The 20335-nt window shown below is 48.7% G+C and overlaps 1 protein-coding gene across 1 annotated transcript in view; it reads left to right on the top strand.

Annotated features, from left to right (window-relative positions):
• Positions 1-19592, top strand: part of Prmt8 (protein arginine methyltransferase 8) — an 87596-nt gene extending 68004 nt beyond the window's left edge. The window contains exons 7-10 of the mRNA XM_005365276.2: positions 1705-1820; positions 8473-8623; positions 17813-17934; positions 18663-19592. Coding sequence (XP_005365333.1) covers positions 1705-1820; positions 8473-8623; positions 17813-17934; positions 18663-18746 — 473 coding nt within the window. The 3' untranslated portion in view covers positions 18747-19592. The remainder of the gene's footprint in view (positions 1-1704; positions 1821-8472; positions 8624-17812; positions 17935-18662) is intronic.
• The last annotated feature ends 743 nt before the right edge of the window (positions 19593-20335 follow it).

Genomic DNA, 20335 nt, shown 5'->3' with positions numbered 1-20335 from the left:
TCTATCTATCTATCTATCTATCTATCTATCTATCTATCTATCTATCTATCTATCATCTATCTATCTATCTATCTCTATCTATCATCTATCTATCTATCTATCTATCTATCTGTCTGTCTGTCTGTCTGTCTGTCTGTCTATCGTGGAGACAGAGTTTCCTGTAGTCAGGCTGGCATAGAACTCACTTTGTAGCCAAGGCTGACCTTGAACTCTTGGTTTTCCCACCTCCACCTCTGAGTTCTATGCATAAAACACTTAGTTTTATGCAGTCCTGGAGATGGAACCCAGGGCTTCATCATGCCAGGCAAGTCCTCTCCCAGATGAGCTACTTCCCAGCCCCCGCAATGTCGGTCTCAACCAGGAGTTTGTCAGCGGTCTCCTGTGATTGGATGGCCATGACTGGCATCTTCTCTGCAAGCAGGAGCTCACGGGCACTCACCCTGTGGGAAATGATTGTTCTCGCCGCTGCTTTCCCCACCCCAGAGATCTTTGTGTACCTTAGGAAAGAACAGCAATTCTTTCACTGGCCATTCACACCTCCCTCTTCCACACCCACTCTCTGCAACACACACACAGGGACCTGAGCTCCTCAAGGCACCACTTCTGCGATGAACACTAAGAGAAAATTTACATTTAATAAGATTTTAGACAAAAGCATCTTTACTTCAAAGCATTTCTAACTGCTTTAGAATTAACAGATGAGATCCAGCTTCCTAGGGACCAGAGCCCCAGCCAGGCCCTCCTCTTGGGAGGGAGAGAACTTTGTATGCCTGGCTGTTGTTGCACTGAGACACAGCTGGAAGGTTAGGGGGTCAGCTTGGCTCTTTTCCGAGCTCCATGTTGGTGTCCTTGGGCTGGTGTGTGACTTTGGCTCAGCATTTGTGTTTGAGCCAGATGCCAACTTAACTAGGCTGGTTTCCTCATCTGTAACTTCAAGGCACCCTCAAGGGGTTGTTGGGTATATTAGACCAAGGTATATTAGACTCAGTAATAGCAATTAGCACCATCAATGAAGGGTGGTCTTAGGCCCTCAGACTCAAACTCACTTATCAGGTCCTACACCCTAACTCTTTCTCCTTCCCAAAGCATTCCATGAATAGTCCAAGTGGCCCAGAGCCCTGTAAGATTGATTGCCACCCACATAGGGTGATTTTTTATGGGGTGAACCCTTAGCGAGTGCTTTTCAGACAGATGGCATGGGGGGTAAGGTGAGCACTCTCCTGGACCCACCAACTGATCAAGCTGGGGTTCTGAGAGATCAGGGCAGGAGTCTGCCTGGTGTCCGAAGAAAAGCTATGGTGCCAGGACTCAAACCTGAGTCTGTTTCGTTTATGAGCCCTTGTTTCTCTCCACTGCAATTAAGGTTCATATGGACCTGTAGGGGACAGAAAGGTTGAGCAAAGGCCCAGAAATGGAGAAGTGAATGGCCTGGAGAGGAGACAGCAGGCACAAGCCAGAAGTCACAGGTCCTGTGTGTAAGGGCCTTCGCCTTGTTGCCTTCTAGATGTATGAACTTCCAGAAGTTTCACAGTCTCTCTGACCTCTGGCTGAGCTAACACAATGGGTCTTGTCTTTTTTAGAGGTGTGAATGAGCAGTTGGTTTCCCACAAGGCTCTGCTTGCAAGTGTGTGATGCTTACCGTATTCCATTGGGGGAGCTTGGGGGTCCTGTTTCTTGCCTTCATGTCTCGCTCTCTTTCCTCAGGGTGGGAGAACGTCTATGGCTTTGACATGACCTGTATCCGGGATGTCGCCATGAAGGAGCCCCTGGTGGACATCGTGGACCCAAAGCAAGTGGTGACCAATGCCTGTTTAATAAAGGTCTGGAGATTTGTCTGGGTTGGGCCTGGGTATGCTAAGGACCCAGCTGTGCTACTCTGGAAAGCCGAGCAATGTCAGTTCCTGCATGGCTCCCCAGTGAGGGCAGCTAGACCATTTTGGTCAGAACCTGGTGACAAGTCAAAAAAAAAAAGTTCTTACTAAGCAGAACTGCTGTGATGACTCCAGAGTGGCACAGTTGGGAGTAGGACCCAAGGTGGTGGCCCTGGTGTATGGTGAGAGGAAGAGCGGGCATCAGGGACCAAATGGCTGGAGGCAGGAGGAATATGGAGACTTGAGAGAACAGGGTAATTCAAGGCTGAATGTCCATCTTGGGGAAGACTTCCAAGACCTCATGATAGCGCCACTCTACGTACGCAGTAGGTTTGTATGGACGGAATCTTCGGCCCCATCCTGGAGCTTCCTCCTTTGTCTGTGCTCTGAAATCATTCCTTGGAAGGGTTTCTTCAGTGCCGATGGCTAGCTGGTCAGCATCTTGAATCCATTCTTATTGTTAAATACCCGAACACGTCTACTCACAAAGAGTAACAATAAACGTTGAACCCACCCCCACCACTTTCCCACCTCAGCTCCTCCCAGGAGCCACCACTGTCAGAGACCAGTTGGATCTTTTCGGTCCCCCTTCTATGTTTTAGCACCCCTATGGGCTGACACGAGATATTGAAACAGATACAAGTGACATGTGACAACCTTTAATCTTTGAGGTAGAGAGACATTCACTTCATAGGATGCAAGTTCATTTTCTGGACTAAACCCGTAGTGCCTATTTAAGCCTCATTATCCCACCTGTCTCTCTCTTTTGACTGGGGCATCCTTGTCTGCTCTGGGTCCCCATGCCTCCCTTGTTTTCTGAAAGTCTGAGGCTCGTGGATTGGAACCTTTCTAGCAGAAGTGAGGACCAATTCATGGCCTCTAAAGTTGAGGGACACTGCTCACTCACACCAGGAACTCCCCCTTTTCTGGACAGAGGATCCACTGTGACCTATGGTCCTGATCATCCCAGCTACATTAGAAAGAGCTACCTGAAAAAGGTGTCACCTGATGACCCCCACTTTTTAGCATCCTGCCTAAGAGGTTTGGCTTCAGGTCTGATTCTTGGCTTCTCATCCTCAGGCACCCAGTACTCCTAGCTCATGGGCTCCCTGGTACTGGCAGGTGCCATTGTGAGGAAATATGCCCACCTCTTCCTGTAAACCCATATCCCTGAGGCTTTTACTCTTGGAACTCTCAACAAGAGCAAGGAAAATGGAAGACGCTCACTTTCAGGGCATGACACACACCCCCAAAATTCAGAATAAGAGCTTTAGTCTCTATGTTCCAGGAGCCTAAAGAGGATAGAGAAGATAGAGAGTTCGGGACCCTCTTGAGCAACTGTCTCAAAAACCAAAGCAAGAAGGGGAGAATTCAGTTTAGAAGTTCAATGGTAGAATCCTTGCCTAGCATGTGCCAGGCACAGAGTTCAATCCTCAGTAACCAAAAAAATCAACCAACAAACAAATAAGTTGATTAATTTCAGAAGAGGTAGTAGTGCTATTGAATTTTCCAAAACAACACATAGCAGTCACGGCTACCACCAGGCATCTGAATAAAACAGCTTAGCTTGGAGATTAAAAACAAAAATCTGTCCGTGTCCTTGGCACTAGGTGGCCTTCTGTCCCTGACAGATTTCATTGCTATGTGGCCACTGTGGTACTATGTGTCACCTGCCGGTGGTCTCACAGATCTGCTAGATTATCCGCCACCCTCAGCCCCCATGCACCTCTTTTCCTTTTCCTCCTTTCCCCTCTTCCCAGATGCGTACCTCAGCAGCAAGATCCTTGGCCGTGGCTGCACCTGGGTGCATCTGTGTGGCAAGCAGCCAGACTAGACAAGGAAGAAGCCTGGGGAAGGGTGGGTGTTGGATCTCCTGCTGCAAACGCAGAAGTGCTCGGAAGATGTCTGGGGACCAGGGACTCCACTCTGTGATGCTGTCCCTTTGCCCACTTTCACGGCTGCACTGTGACCCTCTTCCTATCTGCATTTTCCGAACTAGGAGGGGACTGCTTGCCCCTGCAGTGCTGGCTCCCCAGACCTCTCTCTCTCTCTCTCTCTCTCTCTCTCTCTGCAGCATCTCACTGAGCCTTCTGGGAAAACACTTGCCCTTCTTCACACACTTAATTGCTGTTTTCATAGCTATTAACACTGCCGAGTGTGACACTTTATTATAATTAAGACTCTGTTTTGACCAGACTTCTGCCTGGAGACATCTATTTGTGACATTATTGAGAGGAGGGGTAGAGGAGGCCAGGAGCTCTTCTGAATCTCATTCCTGGAGGATCCCTGTGTTATCTGGGGTTGCCTGAGGCCAAGGCAGTGAATTTCCTTGAGGTCTCAAGGGTGCAAAACAGAGACAAACAGCCCTTCCAGCCATAGTGCTTGGGCTCAGGGGCATCAGTGTGGATGACTGGTTGAGTTGGGACTGGGGCATGCACCTGAGCCCTGGGCCTTTGTGTTCCCCAAGCCTAGCCAGGTCTGCTCCTCTTCCCACTAATGGGACCCATCTGCCTCTGCTCTTGTCACTTCGGTGCACAGCTTCATCGCCCTTTGCCTGGAAGTCTTTTGTTTCCTCAGAGGCCCCTATTAAGATGCAAATGTCTCCAAGATCCTTGGAACACTGTCAGCTAACACAAGACATGACAGATGACATTTGGTTGATGGATGATCTGAGAGACTGACTGTAAGGAGATGGGATTCCTGCTAGATGGTTTGTTTGTGGTGTGTGGGTGTGTGCGTTTGTGTGTATGTGTGCATGGTGTGTGTATGTGTGGCATGTGTGTGGTGTGTGTATACGTGTGTGTATGTGTGTGCTGTGTGTGCATTTGGTGTGTGTATGTGTGGCATGTGGTGTGTGTATATGTGTGTGTTGTGTGTTGTATATGTGTGTATGTATTTGTGGCATGTGTGTGGTGTGTGTATATCTGTGTGTGGTGTGTGTTGTATATGTGCGTGTGTGTATGTGTGGTGTGTGTATATATGATGTGTGGTGTGTGTGTATGTCTTGTTGTGTTATATATGTGTGTGTGGTGTGTGTATGTGTGTGGTGTGTTTATGTTTATGTGTGTGTATGTGGTGTGGGTGTATTTATGGTATATTCATGTATGTAGCCATGAATACACGTTTGTTGCTCATCACTGGTAAAGACTAATGACTCCAGGTCAGGTCAAGGAAAAAAAACCCTGAACAGCAGCCAGCTCATCTTGCCTTGGGTTTGCAGGCTGTTATGGGGAAACAAGAGGGCACATGAGACAAGTGAACTTCAGGATCTAAACTACCAGTGGTCCTCTCTGATGTGCAGACTGCTGTCCACTGTGGTGACTGGCTGTGTTGGATTCTGTAAATCTGAAGTTAAGTTACTGATAAGAAAGTCTCTGCCAGGCATGGTGGGATATACCTGTACTCCCAGCACTAGGGAGGTAGAGGCAAGATATCAGGATTCAAGATCAGCATCATTTACTTAAGGAGATGGAGACCAGCCTGGTCTCTGTGAGACCCTGTCTCAACAAACCCTACAAATCTGTGCCTCCTGGTTTGTTTTTGTAATTCCTTTCCCCAGGAGAAGTCAATTCTGCAGCTAATTGTTATAAAATGAAAGCATTGTTCCCTCCAAAGAATGGGGAAGATGGCAAAGGACGACTTTGCTGGAAGATCCTGGGGGATAGAGAAGATCCACTTCTCCCGAAGGGCCAGAGACATGGAACTGTAGTCAGGCTAGACAGAGAAATGCAGGTTTCACACAACAGGATGGCTTCATTCAGAGTGTCACTTGGAGCAAAGCCAGTGTGAAGCCATCAACATGTTGATGACTGCATAGTCTCCCAAATTAACGACTTTTGAACCAACTAAAAGGTGGGGAGGTAGACGTTTATTTAAGTTCTCACTGAGTAATGTGTGCATATGCGGTTATATGTGTCTGTATGTGTATCTATGTGTATGTGTGCATTTATGAACATATGTGTGTGTGCATGTGTGCATATGTGTTTTTAAAGTGACAGAAAAGGAAGTAATAGATGGGGAGAGTTACCTAAGCTGGCATAAGTCACAGGGAGTCACTGAAGGCTAAGGACCAAGAGTGACACAATTTGAGTGGGTGAGTGATTGGGAAAGAAAGTCCAGGAAGGCAGGAACAACTCCAGCCAGGGAGATCTGTTCTGAGAGAATGGTGAGCCCACGCACCTGTTAGTGCTCAATTATATACCAAGGACACACATGACAATGAGGTATGGCTCTTGTCCCCAAAAGGATCCATTCTAATGGCAGGGGCTGAGGATGGAGGTGACAAAGCCCCTACATAAGAGCCAAAAGTCAAGCTGGGCTGATGGCTGAAGACCGAAAGAGAAAGAGTCAGGGACTGTGAGGGGACCCGCATGAGAGGCAGGCAGCAAAGTCACTAAGCATTTATGTACACCATTAGTCACTGCTCAGTTCCCTGAGACATCCTCTTGAATTCTGGAGCTACAGGGAACTTGTGGATGAATTGTGACTTGGAGGGACCGTGAACGTCTGACATCTCCTCTGAAGTGGTTTCCTGCCCTGGAACAATGCCCCCCCCCTCCTAGGCAGGGTCTCTGTCAAAGGGATGGGGAAGAGAGCAGCCTTGGATGCAGACAGAACCCAACAGCTTGTGATTCCCAGCAGGAGGGTAAAGGGCATCCATATCAGTAGGAGCAGACATTCAGCTGGCCCTGTAGACAGAAGGCAAACAGCTGTGATCTCTCCATTGCTGCTGAAGATGCCTGGACCTGGAAGGCACTGTATTGTGAGCAGAGGATCTGCATCTGTAGTATTAAGAGCGGCGGGGCTGCGTCCCCAGCAACTGGCAGCCCGCACGGCTAGCTTTACCCGAAATAATTACACGGAAACGGTATTCTTTTAAACACTGCCTGACCCATTAGTTCCAGTTTCTTATTGGCTAGCTCTTACATATTAATCTAACCCATTTCTATTAATCTGTGTAGCCCATGAGCTGGCTTACCAGGAGTGATCTTAACCTGTGTCTGCCTGGAGGAGAAGAATCATGGCTACTCACTGACTCAGCTTCTTTCTCCCAGCCTTCTGTTCTGTTAACTCCACCCACCTAAGGCTTGGCCTATCAAGGGGCCTAGGCAGTTTCTTTATTGATTAACCAATGAAATCAACAGATTGATATATGACACTCCCACATCATGCATCCTTGGACTGTCCACAAAGGTCAAGGTGTCACTCAGGATGGATGGGATGCATTGGACCATCGATGGTGGCCCCTCTGACCCAAGGCTTACCCTTTTATTAGCTCTCATTCTCTGTCTTTGGGCTCTAGAAACCATATAGTGTTGATCTCACGGAAGGTTCCACCCGACCCTGCAGTCCAGCCGCTTGCTGCCAACTCCCAGAGGGCTTCACTTTCTAACCCTGCATCTGCCCTTTTACTGGCCAGTCTGAGAGCGTTTCTCCTTCCCCATGGGTCATGGTGGCTCACTCAGGCCCCATCACATCAGGAGACCTGGTTGGCTTTTGTGACTCCATTTCCTCTTTGCAAGTCCTATGACCTTTGTAACCCCTTTCTTCCGAATGACCCTGAAAACACAGAGAGATGGGAACCCTTTGCCCAGTGTCGTTCTGTCTCTTCATGGGTCTTATTGTTGGGGATCTGGAGCACTACCTGGAGGCAGCAGGCACACAGGTACCTGTCTGTTTCTTCCAGAGTTCCCCTAAAGAGTGGTTCTTGTCATACACCCCAACAGGAAAGTTCTTTAAGTCTCATTGGCATCTGCCTCTTAAGTCCCCAGTAGGGTTTCTTGCCTCGGCCAATGAACAAGAGGTCATTCAGCATCCTTCTCATGCAGAAGAACCGGCTGTCCCCTGCACTTGCTCCCCACGCAACATCGATTTTCAGTCACTCTCCCACTGAACTTGCGAGAATTATTAGTTCTTTGTGTTCTGCCTCTCCCCAGTCCAGACTGAGACTTCTCGCCTCCTGTTTCCCCCTCTTATTTAATTTTTAAACCTGTCCAGCCTTGTTATAAATGGTCAGCGGAATGTCCTCCAGTCCATTTATGCTTCAGTCCTGAGGTGACACTTGGAGAACTTGAATAAAAAAAAAAATGGTGGGGGCCAAGAAAATTCTGAGAGGGCCCTGGAGGGCCCTGCCGTTTTGATGTTTTGATTAAGTCTGCAGTGACTCTCCTTGTCCCTCTTAGAATTTTCTCCCAGGTAATAAAGATGCTAAGTGGGGTGGTTTGGGGGGGGCACACTTTCTGAATGACTGGAGGCTGGTAGCAACGGTTGGCTGGCCACTGGAAGACACTCTAACTTGCATTGGTGATGTGTGGTCTCCTAGATCACTCCTAGCTCAACCTTCAGCCCCTCTGGCCTCCTCCCCTAGCAGACGTACCTTCCTGGTTCAGTTCTGCTCAGCTTTAGATGCAACTCCATTCACACCATTCTCCAAGCATCCGTCCCTTAGAAGAGATGGAGGAGGTAGCTGCGAGGGTGGTGGGTGGGTCTGGAAGTCACTCCAAAGTAGTGGCTGATCCAATTTCTCTAGGGGTGAGGTTGCTGGGCCCTCTGGCAAGACAGAGGTTGTCAGCCTCTGCTTTCTCTCTCCTCTGGGCTGCAGGAAGTGGACATTTACACTGTGAAGACGGAAGAGCTGTCCTTCACATCTGCCTTCTGCCTGCAGATACAGCGCAATGACTATGTCCATGCCCTTGTCACCTATTTTAATATTGAATTTACCAAGTGCCACAAGAAAATGGGTTTTTCTACAGGTGAGTTTTGAGTAGCTTTCCCTCTGTGCTTCCTTGAGGCTTATGGGTAGAAACCAGAACTGGCCTTGACTTGGCCAGACATCATTGGCATCTCACGTGCTTCCTCCATCTGAGGAGAGGATGCAGCCCCTGCTCTCTTGACTTCTTAAGGGAAAGGCAAACATGATAGGGGTAGAGTTTCCAGAGTTGAGAGCTGGCATGGGTGCCACCAGGAGCTCGCTCTGGCCTTCCTTCTGTTCTTCCATCCTTGTTGTCCTTAAGGGAAGAATTCCTATGAGACATGGTATAGTTACAGAATACGGGCTGAACTCACTGCAAAGCAATATGAGGTACTTTTGAGGGTGAGAGCAGAGGGTGATTAAAGGGGCCACTGTACAGGAAGACACTCTGGAGAGACAAGTATGGCCAGTGCTCATGGAGATCCTCACTCTGACTTACATACTTAGGTCTACCTTAAACCAAGGGAGTTTGAGTGTTCATGCATGCTCACGTGTGTGGGCACATGAAAATGGAGGCTGTCTGAGCTTGTGTTCTGTTACTGTGATAAATGCCATGGACAAAACATCTTGGGGCAGAAACGGTTTGTTTACTCCTACAGCTTGTTTATCACCAAGGGAAGCATAGGCAAGAACACAGAGCAGGAACTGAAGGAACACTGCATATTGGCTGGCTCTCCGGTTCACATTCACGCCCTTTTTTATACATCCCAGATACACTTTGCCTGGCTATGGTACCATCCACAGTGACTGAATCTTCCCGCATGAATTAATGGTCAGGAAAATACGTCATAGACACACCCACTGGCCAATCTGATGGAGGCAATTCCCGGCAGTCCAGAATGTCATGTCTCCACCTGGGGCCGGAGATAGACTTAGATCTCACTGTTTTGAGTAATAATCCAAGTCTTGCTGTCTCTGTTCCTGGGTTTGCAAGTGGCTGATAATGAGGGCAGGCTCATCCCCTGACACCTCCACTATGCTCATTTATGATGCCCTGCTTAATACTGGGGGAGGGCAAGGTAGGAGACACGGCCTGGGTAAGAAGATTATTATTACTACAAAGTGTGTTATGATGTGTTGTGGCATGCTTGTGCCTGTGGAGGCCAGAAGACGTTTCTGAGTTGATTCTTTCCTTCTACCTTTACGCCGGTTCAAAGGATCAAACTAAGGTCACTGGACTTATGTGACAAGAGTCTCTGGCCTCTGATCTATCTCACTGGGCCTGTCTTCTGGAGATTTTACTATATGTTTGTCTGATTGGCATCTGTGAAAAGATTCTGTGTGAGGGGTAAGAACAGCACAGGGTTTCTGACAGAAGCCCCTTCTGGCCCCAGGACAGCCTATATGACATGTGGGAAGTGTGTGCAGAGGTGACGGCCTCTATGTAAGACTGACATATCTCCCTCTGGGCTATGAACTGGTCTCTCTCTTTCCTTCCTGTTTTTTCCCACCTGCGTCCATTCATCACTAAGTCTGTGGTTGTGTTCCCAGAAGATGACTTCCACTATTTCTGTCTGCTTTCTGTTGCTATAACCAAACATTTGAGTCTGGATAACTCATTTGACTCACAGTTCTGGAGGTTGGCAAGTCTGAAAACATGGTGCTGGCATTAGCTTGGCATCTGATGGGAGTTCTGTGTTGCATCATAACATGGAAAATGGTACCAAAGGTGAAACAAAGAAAGCCCGAGAGAGAGTTTTCCTGTGCAGTAGCCCACTCCTATGAAGTGGTGCTTGAATAAGAATGGCTCCCATAGGCCCATATATCTGAATGCGGTGTCACCATGGAGTGGAACTTTTGGGGAAGGGTTAGGGTATATGGCCTCACTGGAGGAGGTGTGTCATTGAGACTGAGCCTTGAGCTTTCAAAAGCCCACGAGGACCAGTCTCTCTCTGTCTGCTACCTGTGGGTCAGGTTGCAAAGCTATGCTATTGTTTTAGCCCCATGCCTGAATGACTTCCACCAGGATTATCACAGACTCACCCTCTGAAACTGTAAGCAAGTCCCCAACTAAATGCTTTCTTTTATAAGAGTTGCCGTGGTCATGGTGTCTCTTTACAGTAATAACTAAGACATATGATAACCCACAGGTACACCTATCTATGAACAGATTAGTATATTCGTGAGGATAGAACCCCAAGACCCAGATACTCACCACCCTAAAAGATTTCAGCTCTTAACATCGATATACTCTCTAAAGACCACATTTCCAACACACTTACTTTGGCAGACACATTCAAATCATGCCCTTTGCCTAGTCTGCCTTAAGAGGCACCTCACTGCCTTTGGGCCTGACTAGAGAGAGTTCTGTGGCTTGGCCCTGGCCCTTTAGTGGGCCCTCAGACTTCTCCTTGTTGGGCATGCCCAACTTTTTTCCCATCTTTCCCACCTACAGGACAGCCATTCTGAGCTCCCTCCTATGCCTTAGGCTCAGGGCACTTCTTTATCACTGGGCCACTGTTTTTGCCTGCTCATTTGGGCTGTGACCCAGGAACGGAAGGGTCCTTTATCAGAGGGCTTTTATTACCCTTCTCTTTCTGCAATAGTCTGCTTGAGCTGCCAGGATAAAGGTCTAGAGGCTGAATGCCCTTCATATGAGTCCCTGGAAACTGGGCGTGTGCCCTCAGGGGTTGAGTAGGTAGGTGTGCTAGTGGCAAGGGGAAAGTTCTAGCAGGTATAACCCCTTATTTCTTAGCTACATGGGGACAGAGATGCCTTTTTACCTGTGGACAGGAGGCAGGAACCCTTTTAAGCAAATTCAACATTAGGTCAAGTGTGGTGACACACACAGTCCCAATACTTGAGAGGTAGAGGCAAATGGCCTCTGAGTCTGAGACCAGCCTGGTCTACACAGCAAGTTCCAGACTAGCCAGGGATAAAGAGGGAGACCTTGTCTCAAAACAAACAAACAATCTTGTCCAAATCCCAGAAAATGTTCTCCTACATCCAGTGTACAACCTCTGACTACAAAGACTAGTGTCTCCTGGGCTCTATCATCCAGGCCAAACAGGTGCTCTTTTGGCCCTGGGAAATACCAGAGATCCCCATGATCTGGGCCATTGATGAGGGCTACCCTCCTTCAAGGGTCAGTAGATGAGCTGAGCTCTTTTTCCCAGGGGGTAGGAGCAGCCTGGATAGGGGAAGTCAGATGGTATTTAAACTTGAAGGATAAAGGAGACACAGTCTAGCAATGGAGAGGGGAGGGTGGTAATGGGGGATTCATGGCATCCAGCTCTGTCTCTCCCATCTCCCGATGATGATAGCGCAGAGCCTGTCCTGTGGGTGATGAGAGAGCCATTGCAGGGGCACTCTAGAAGAAGCTGTGGGTGTCTAAAGCATAGGTCCTGGCCCATGAGTCTCACTAAGGCTTATCTTCCCATCAAGTGATTTACTTCTGATCCCAGCACCCTACTGGACTTCTGTCTAGAGTTGATCCCTTGGCTCTGTGGTGGCTGGGTTGACATTCTGATGGCCCCATGAGGGGGAGGCTTGGAAAAGCTCAGCCCAGACTCAAAGCTGTTGCTTCTGGGCTTCCTGAAAGAAGGTGAGGACTTGAAGTATGTGCACCAGGCTCAGTCCCCTCAGTATGTGGACCATCCCCCTACCATTGCGCCGCTCAAGATGAAAGCCAATGGTGAGTCCAGGTGGAATCTGAACTTCACAAAGCTGGGCTCAAGAAGGTTGTTTGTAGGCCCTAAAATCTTTGATTCCCGTGTCTCAGTGCAGTGACCCTCAAAGAACTTTCTGTGGACAATAGCCTCAGCAACCCTCGAATCTAGGATGGCCTCTCCCTAGAACTACCAGCTCAGAAACCCTGGTCCAGCCTTCTGTGCCTTGGCAAAGCCTGCAGGTATCCATGCTTCCTATTTGAGTTTGAGAAACACTGCCCTCCAGAAAGATCATCTTGAACTAGACAGCTGAGGATTCCACTGAGCCAGACTCCCTCTGTGAGGGCAAGCCTGCCTCCTCACCAGGGCGTGCCCTCTGCCCTCACCACGTCTTCATGCCTCTCGTGTCCTCTTATCCTGCTTGCTGAGAGTCAGAGGAAACAGTGCAGTTGGTTAGTCTCTTCGCTCTCTTGGGAGCTTAGCATCAGTTTAGTGTGTCAAAGATTTTGCTAGACCACATGGGCTTGGCAGTGGACTCTACTCCGAATCTTCACTCTGGTCACTGGCAGAGTAATTTCTTTTGTGTTTTAGGCTCATAGATGTATATAATTTGATAAATCCCAGTGTTTGGTTCAAGACATATTATCACAATTGGACAACCTATGCATGATTCACTTTTGGCTTATTTGTTTATTAATATAATGAGTACTCATGAACTTACCACCTAACTCAATAACTAGGATGGAGATGAATTATTAACTAGAATGGAACTAAATTATTAACTACAATGCAAAGAGTAGCTGGAAACAAATTTATTTCTGTTGGAATGTAAGTGCAGGAGTTGTTGAGCAATACTTAATTAAAATATAAATATCAGCTAAAATGGATGATGAATAAATGATATAGGGTTATATTTATAATTAATAAATGTAAATAAACTAATTTGTATTCACAGAAGAACTCCCTGCGAGCTCACCTCAGAACTTAGTGGCCTAGATGCTATTGGTATCTCTTAATTTTTTCTCTAAATGTTTCATTTCTAGCCATCCAGTCCCGAAGGCATTATCCTAAGTTATGTTTTCTTACATCCTGGCTATGGTAAAAAGAGTTTTCATACAATCATGCATGTGCGAAAACAAGATATTGGTTGTAGGAATCTGTGGATGCTTTCCTCTCCTCCCCGGCAGGTGCCCCTCCCTGTTGTTTCCCCACTGAGTTTTACATCTCAGACTCAGTGCAGCCAGCTCTGGGGGATGCACTCACAAAAGCAAATCACATACTGTGTAGCTCGAAAATGCTTCCGCTAATGGTTCTGGCTGCTTTACAGCATAGGGCAGAGGCATCCAAAGCTCTGCCAGCCATGGGCACAGCTGTCCCCGTCCCCTTGAACTCATCCCCTTAAGGGTGGGAGGAGATCTGATGCTGCCGTACAATCCAGGGAAGCTGCAAGGTGGGCAGAAGGCAGTGGCCCTAAGGGGAGCTGGCTTCAAATATCAGGTAGGATGTTAATCACCAGAGATGCCCTTGAGCGGGTGACTTTGTGGGTTTCAAGCAGCCTCTTTTCAGATTTGCCATCCTGTGGCACTGAGTCATTTTCCAGGTCGAGAAAACCTCTCTGTACACCGTCTTTAATTTCCAAGAAGCTCGCTAGACAATGCAACTCTAAATATACAGCTAGAAATTTTACAGCCTACAAAGAAATCTAACTACTTAACTGCTAGGAAGTGAAACAGGAAGCTGAATTCTCTTCCTCAGAGCATAGGAGGATAATTTCACGAGAGGCCACTCCCAGTGGCGCTCATGGCTCCCCGTGTTTCCACTCTTCACCAAAGCCCATAGCTCCCACAGGGCTGCTTGCACTACCCACTGCTTGCCCGATGGTCTTCTAAGGGCTTTGGGTCTACAGGAAGGATGAGGATGCAAAAGCCATGTTCATCTTGGGCATTGCTGGACAAATTCAGAGCCACGCCTGGTGAAAGACAGGAACCCTAAGCCGAAGACCTTTACGTGCATGTTCTTATCCTTGCAGCATTGCAGATAGCATTGGTCATACTCACCTCAAATGGAGAGCGGAAGTCATCAGTAACCTAGAACCGGGGAGGCTAAGCTGATGTGTGGGTCTAGACATGTGGGTCCAGAATATTCCCAAGAAGAACCCATCTTCATAATGACTGAAAGCTGTGCCATCCTGGGTCGTGGATTGGGACTGGGGAGGGAGGGACACTTAGTCACTGACAAAGAGAGCTGTAGACATCATCCAGAGTCCTGAACGCATGGTATAGTGTGAGAGCCACCGGGTGCATTGCAGCATTCCAGATACGGCTCAGGCATTCTAGAGCACCGGAGTGAGGCAGTGTATCTTTGCAGGGAGTCCTCCCGCAGTTTATGGATGGATACTTACTTACATACCAGTTTCTGCAATGACTCACTATCAGTGGCCGCCGCTTAGCGAATCCCCTGATGTGGTTTTGTTATAACTAATAGGTTGTAAGTGGGGTGTCCATATGACTCAGGAAGCCTTGGAAAGTGAAAAGATGAGCTGGTCCTGATTGTGCTGGGTGAACAGACATGGACTGTGTCCCCAGGCAGAGACTCTTTACATCCATCTCACCCTTACCTGAGGGGATAAGCAGCATGGCCTATATTCCATGTGATGGCCTAGGATTTCCAGAGTCACAGTACAAACCTATGGCAACAATACTACAGAACTAGATCCCATTGTTCTTCCCACCACATCCGGATAATGCAAAAGAAGATGGACACTTCAGCCATGGAGACAGATATTGTGTCGTGACATGTCTATCCCCTTGGTGTACTACCTCCCCAGAATTATTGATCTAGAAATGCAAAAATGAAGCAGAGTCAAGCTTCTGAATTGTGCTTTTCCTACTGGACGTGGCAGAAAACTCAGACGAGAAAGCACGTTGCGACCATTAGGCCATGGTTGCTGGTTCCACTATGAAAATGATGTTTGGAAAACCTTTTGAAACAATATTTCTTCCATCCGGGGATGGCACTCTGGCTTTGGCGTCATCCAGTAGAGGCCGACTAACCTCACCCGGCAGCAGACCTAAGCCAGTGACAATCAGACCGTTGGCATCTCTGATTGGGTGACAGAGGAAGCAGCTCAGATCCCCTTAGCTGAAGGTCTTTAGGAATGGGAGAGACACCTGCCTGAGTGGGTGGAGGTGGAGATGGGGGTGAGGGTGCTGTCAGTCACACTCCGGCTTTCTGCACACACAGCCAGAGTTTGTCTTTTGACAGTTTATTTAGAGGTAATTGGCAGGAAGCATGCCGAGAGCAGGTGGTTTGTAGAGAGCAGCATGCCTGGGTTAGCACTAGGCGGCCTTGAGGTCCCAGGGTCTGCAAGGCACAGGCTATGGTATCTCGGTCTTCCTTCCCCTCCAGAGGCTCAGGCTATGTCTTCTCTTGTAACCTTGAGTTTTCATTGATTTCCAAATGCACACACTGAAGGCTGTCCCATCTCTATCTGACCACTGACATTTGATCAAGCCAGCTCACTGCAAGGAACAAAGGGGTAGGGGTGGGGGTCCTTTGCCATTGCTAAAATAGATCTTGGGGTTTTTGAAAGATATTTTAGGTCTGACTTGGCACATGACAATTGAGGACATCAGTTGGTGTCCTCAACCCTCTGCGGAGGAACAAGCCACTCCGTTCCTGTGGTTATGAGACAATTCCAATTCCTCCCGCAGGTACACAACTCACTCCTAGTAATTCCCCAAGCTGTATGTAAGGCAGAGTCTCCCCTGCAAAAATCTTTGATGTGATGGGAGGTGGTGGCGGGGAAAAGACAGAAATCTTTAGTAAATAAATAAGTTAAAAAAATCTTCGATGTGTTTGAAGGCCCTTATGCCCTTCCCAAGTCTTGCTGCTATTAGCATTGGTTTTAGGTGAGAACGAAAGTCCATCGGGGGAAGACGAGGGTCTAAGCCAAGAGGAACTCACCCTAAAGTGAGCCTTCTGTAGCCCACAGGTTTTAGCTGACCATCTTTGGGCACACCACATATCACAAGATGCTGAAGATGCTGGCTTTGGGCTCTAGACACTGTTCACTTAACAGTGTTCACTTGACACTCGATTCGGAGCTTCGAGATTGAATTTGGTGAGAGCTAAGCAGTGGTAGGCAAGGCTGGCCTGGTTCCACTCTCTGAGAACCTACAGAGGATCTAAGTGAGCGAGGAGCAGGTGTTCACTCTGAGGCATGCTAGACAGTGTCATGACATTAATTCTGGATGCCCTTGGAGCACCGGATCCAGGCTGGAGTGGTCCAGGAAGGCTGGCCTTGAAGAATGAGGATGCAGGGAGTGGGGAGAGTGCTCCAGAGGCAGTCACTACCAAAGAAAAGGACTGCATCCCAAGATATAGGCCCCTCCATCTTATTTGGAGACTACACGGGTCCAGTGGCAATTACCAGGGATACACAAGCATCATTATGGCCTTGAACTATACAGGGGGGGGGGTGATCTGGGGAAGAAGCACCTCATTCTTCCTGGTCCTATTGCAAAGGCACAGCTGGCATTTACAGTAGGACTGGGCCAGGGTGCTGGGTACAGCAGCAGGGCAAACACCTGGGCAAGAGAAGTTATTCAAAGGATGCGGAATAAAAAGGAGAGGTATTGGTAAAGCTGGGAGACTGGTTGAGCTGTAGAGTTTGCACAAATGATGTCATACATCTACAAACAATGGAGAGAGGATGGGCTCCTCTTTATGCCTCACTGTGCTAACATGGGAGCGTAGGGAGGAGGCTCGTGTGTGCGCACGGGATTAGCTGCTGAGGGGGCTTTCAGCATGCCAGCTGCCCCCTGGCACAAGGCTGCCTCTCTTCTGAACCCTCACTAAGGTCACCAGTTCAGTGGGGCTGGCCCTGAGTCAGGAGTTCTGTGGCTTGGTCTAGACGCCTGAGCCCTTGAGTACCGGGGTATGGGCAGAAGTCACAGAGTCCTCCGTGAAAGGACAAGCGCCAGCACAAGAAACCCTGAGACCAAGTTCTCAACACAAAGGAGTTGGGATAAAGGACAGAGAATAAGAGACAAAGACAGGAGGTCAAGGACAAGGGGAAAGGAGTAGCGAACAAGTGAAAGGGGGCAGGGGTATTTGTCCCACAGAGAAAACAGACTGCCTCTGGATAGAGGGGAGGCAGATGTGGCCCATAGGCAAATGGTAGTTTATAAAGGGAACGGGGAAAGCCAATGGCAGGGTGAGTTGGTTAATTTTGATTGGGCGTGTTAATTAGGTGAGCCAAAGGAGGCTTTTGATTGCTGGACTTCAATACTTTGCTAGCTGGACTTTGACAGCCTCAGGAGGAAGAAGTGAAAAAACAAGTGACCTGGGTGCCTGGCTTTACGGATGTAATCTAATGGTTTAGCAAGGCAGAAGGAATGGGGGAAAGGCATGATCTGGCAGAGCCACGTTTGCCATGCTTGGGCCCATGTTTGGCATTCTTTGGCTTGCTAGAGCCCTTGGCCATGGCAAGCTCTGGTCTTCTGTGTGGGTCCTGGGCCTCAGCTGACTCTTGTTCATCTCTGCCTCTTTCTTCTTCCCTCTCTTGTGTGCCCCACCAGCCCCCGATGCTCCCTACACCCACTGGAAGCAGACCGTCTTCTACTTGGAAGACTACCTCACTGTCCGGAGGGGGGAGGAAATCTACGGGACCATATCCATGAAGCCAAATGCCAAAAATGTGGTGAGTCTGAGGGAGCCTTGCACGCCAGGACCACTGAGGAGAAGGGACACATGGGTCTGACTCCCAGGGAGCTCCCAGAAGGCACCTGCCTGGTCTAATGTCTTGTGTACAAATGAGAAGCTTCTGGGAGAGGCAGGCAGTAGCTGTGTTTGCAGGTGACCGGGCCTAATTGGACGACCTCATTGTAGACTCTTCCAAACCCCAGTGGCTAGAGGCTTTCTGGACTCTGACCTCAACCTTGAGGACAGCTCCCAGAAGCTCACAGGAGAACTTTGGAGAACGGATATTGCATAAATGAGCTCTGCCTCATTTAGGACGAGCTGAGCCAGTAAATGCTCAAGTGTCTGGTACAGAAGGAATGTTGGTTGGGCATTTCTCCAATTGGCCTGGTGGAACCTTTCTGAGATGTCCCCGTATCTGCACAGACACTGAAAACCTGTAGGATGGTTGAGGGTGATGTCAAGCCAGACCCATTACCTTCCTCAGTTATCACCTAGAGGAAGAAAATCCTGGGACTGCTTTCGTGTGTGGACAGGAAGGCTTAGGTTAGCTGTCAGCGCCCTTCCTGTTAGGTTAATGGGGCACCGAAATGGATTCCTGAGAACTGTGGAGACCCCTTAGCTAGAAACTCCATGACTTCCTGGGGCTCCAGTAGAAGTCCTAGGCCTGAGAAGGGCTGTGACCTCCTCCCCAGATTGACACTGTGGCTCTTTGCTCTTTCTTCACAGCGAGACCTCGATTTCACAGTAGACTTGGATTTTAAGGGACAGCTGTGTGAAACATCTGTATCTAATGACTACAAAATGCGTTAGCACACATGGGAAGCTGCAGAGAGCAAGCGAGAAGAGGCACTCACTTCCGTCTGCCATGCTGCCCCAAGGAACACTGTTAGGAGGACCACACTCGATAACCGGAGCTTTGCACTCTGCCTTGAAGATAGGTGAACTTGCCAGAGCTCTCCCGGGCCCCACCATGACAGGGAGCCTCCAGCTCCTCCACTCTGCCCCTGGAGCCCTTCACAAAGGCTTTGCTGTTGCCTGTTGTGCTGTGGTGGGGGCTCCGAGGATGGAAGCCTACCCGTGTGCCCCCATTGTCCTCCTAAACTGACTCTATGGATCTTCCAAGTTTTGCATGCTGCAGACATCTAGGACAGATTACTTCCAATAGAACCTGGAGATGTAGTGTCTTTGATAGCATAAGCCAGATTCTCTGTCTGTGCAGTGGCGTGTGTGTGTGTGTGTGAGTGTGTATGTATGTGTGAGCACTTGTGCATGCACACACATGAGCGTGTGTGCATACAGATTCTATATTAATTTACAAGCCCACAAACATTTGTATATGCACGCATATACAACTAAGTGGGCCTATTTGGGTATTCATGCTGAGGTGTGTGTGTGTGCACGCGCGCACGCGTGTGTATGCGTGAGTGTGGGTGTCTGTGCCTAGACTCTATATTACTCTCAGAGGAGGTTCTGTTGCTTTTGAATAGGAATTTGTTTCGTGATTAGTTTTCCCCATCCCGATCCCTTAACAGATGTTACGCAGCTATGAAGCATTCTGTGTACTAGCTCTGGTCTCGTTTTGGCTAGACTGTGGCTCTGAATCCTGAGCACAGTACCATGGGCTCTGTGGGCACTCAATAAACACACATGAGAAAGAAGCAATACAGGATACTGTGTTCCTGGTGCTGTGGGATGTAACGGTGGGTGCAGGGGGCGGAGTGGGTAGCAGGAAGCCACAGTGGGTCAGAAAATTGTGGAGTGACGCCCCTGCTTGTGTTTGCTCATCGGAAATACGTTCCATGGAAGAAGCAGCTGGGAAATTGAGTCAGTTCTAGCATACTGTGGATGGTCTAGGTCCTGCCTGAGGGGACAAGAAGGTCCTGGAGCTACGGAGGTGAGGGTGCTGGGGAGGAGGACAGAAACTGACCGACAGGGTTATGTACATAGCCAGGAGACTGCTTGTAGTCTGAATGCCCTGGTCTGAGGGTCTGACGGAGTCCTTCCAGCCCTTGTCTGAGTATGGAAACAGAAATTCCACAGGATAGAAAGACAGTGTCAGGCTTGGTGGAATATTTGGTCTTTGTTTCTGGATTATTCTTTGGCCTCTGGACTATCACCTGTGTTATCTCCCATGGGGGAGACATTCGGGGTCCATTGAAAGACGGAGCCCATTGTGGAGTGATGGTGCCCAGCAGGGGTCAGATGCAGAGGGGCCTTGGGCTTGGCTGTTCATGGGGGAGGCAGGCTGGCGATAGATTGCTCCAGGTGGAGGTGATGACAGGGACTGCATATGCCAGCGTGACCTGACTCTCCGAAAGGTTCCCACAACCTCCTCCAGTACCTCAGGCTTCTGCCCCCTGAGTCTTCTTCTAGAGGGATTTTAACATTTTTCTCTACTT

The sequence above is a fragment of the Microtus ochrogaster genome, unplaced genomic scaffold (genome assembly GCF_000317375.1).
Source record: "Microtus ochrogaster isolate Prairie Vole_2 unplaced genomic scaffold, MicOch1.0 UNK1, whole genome shotgun sequence".
NCBI classification, from domain to species: domain Eukaryota; kingdom Metazoa; phylum Chordata; class Mammalia; order Rodentia; family Cricetidae; genus Microtus; species Microtus ochrogaster.
Note: the sequence above shows the minus strand (reverse complement) of the source record. Positions and strands in the feature narration are given on the sequence as shown.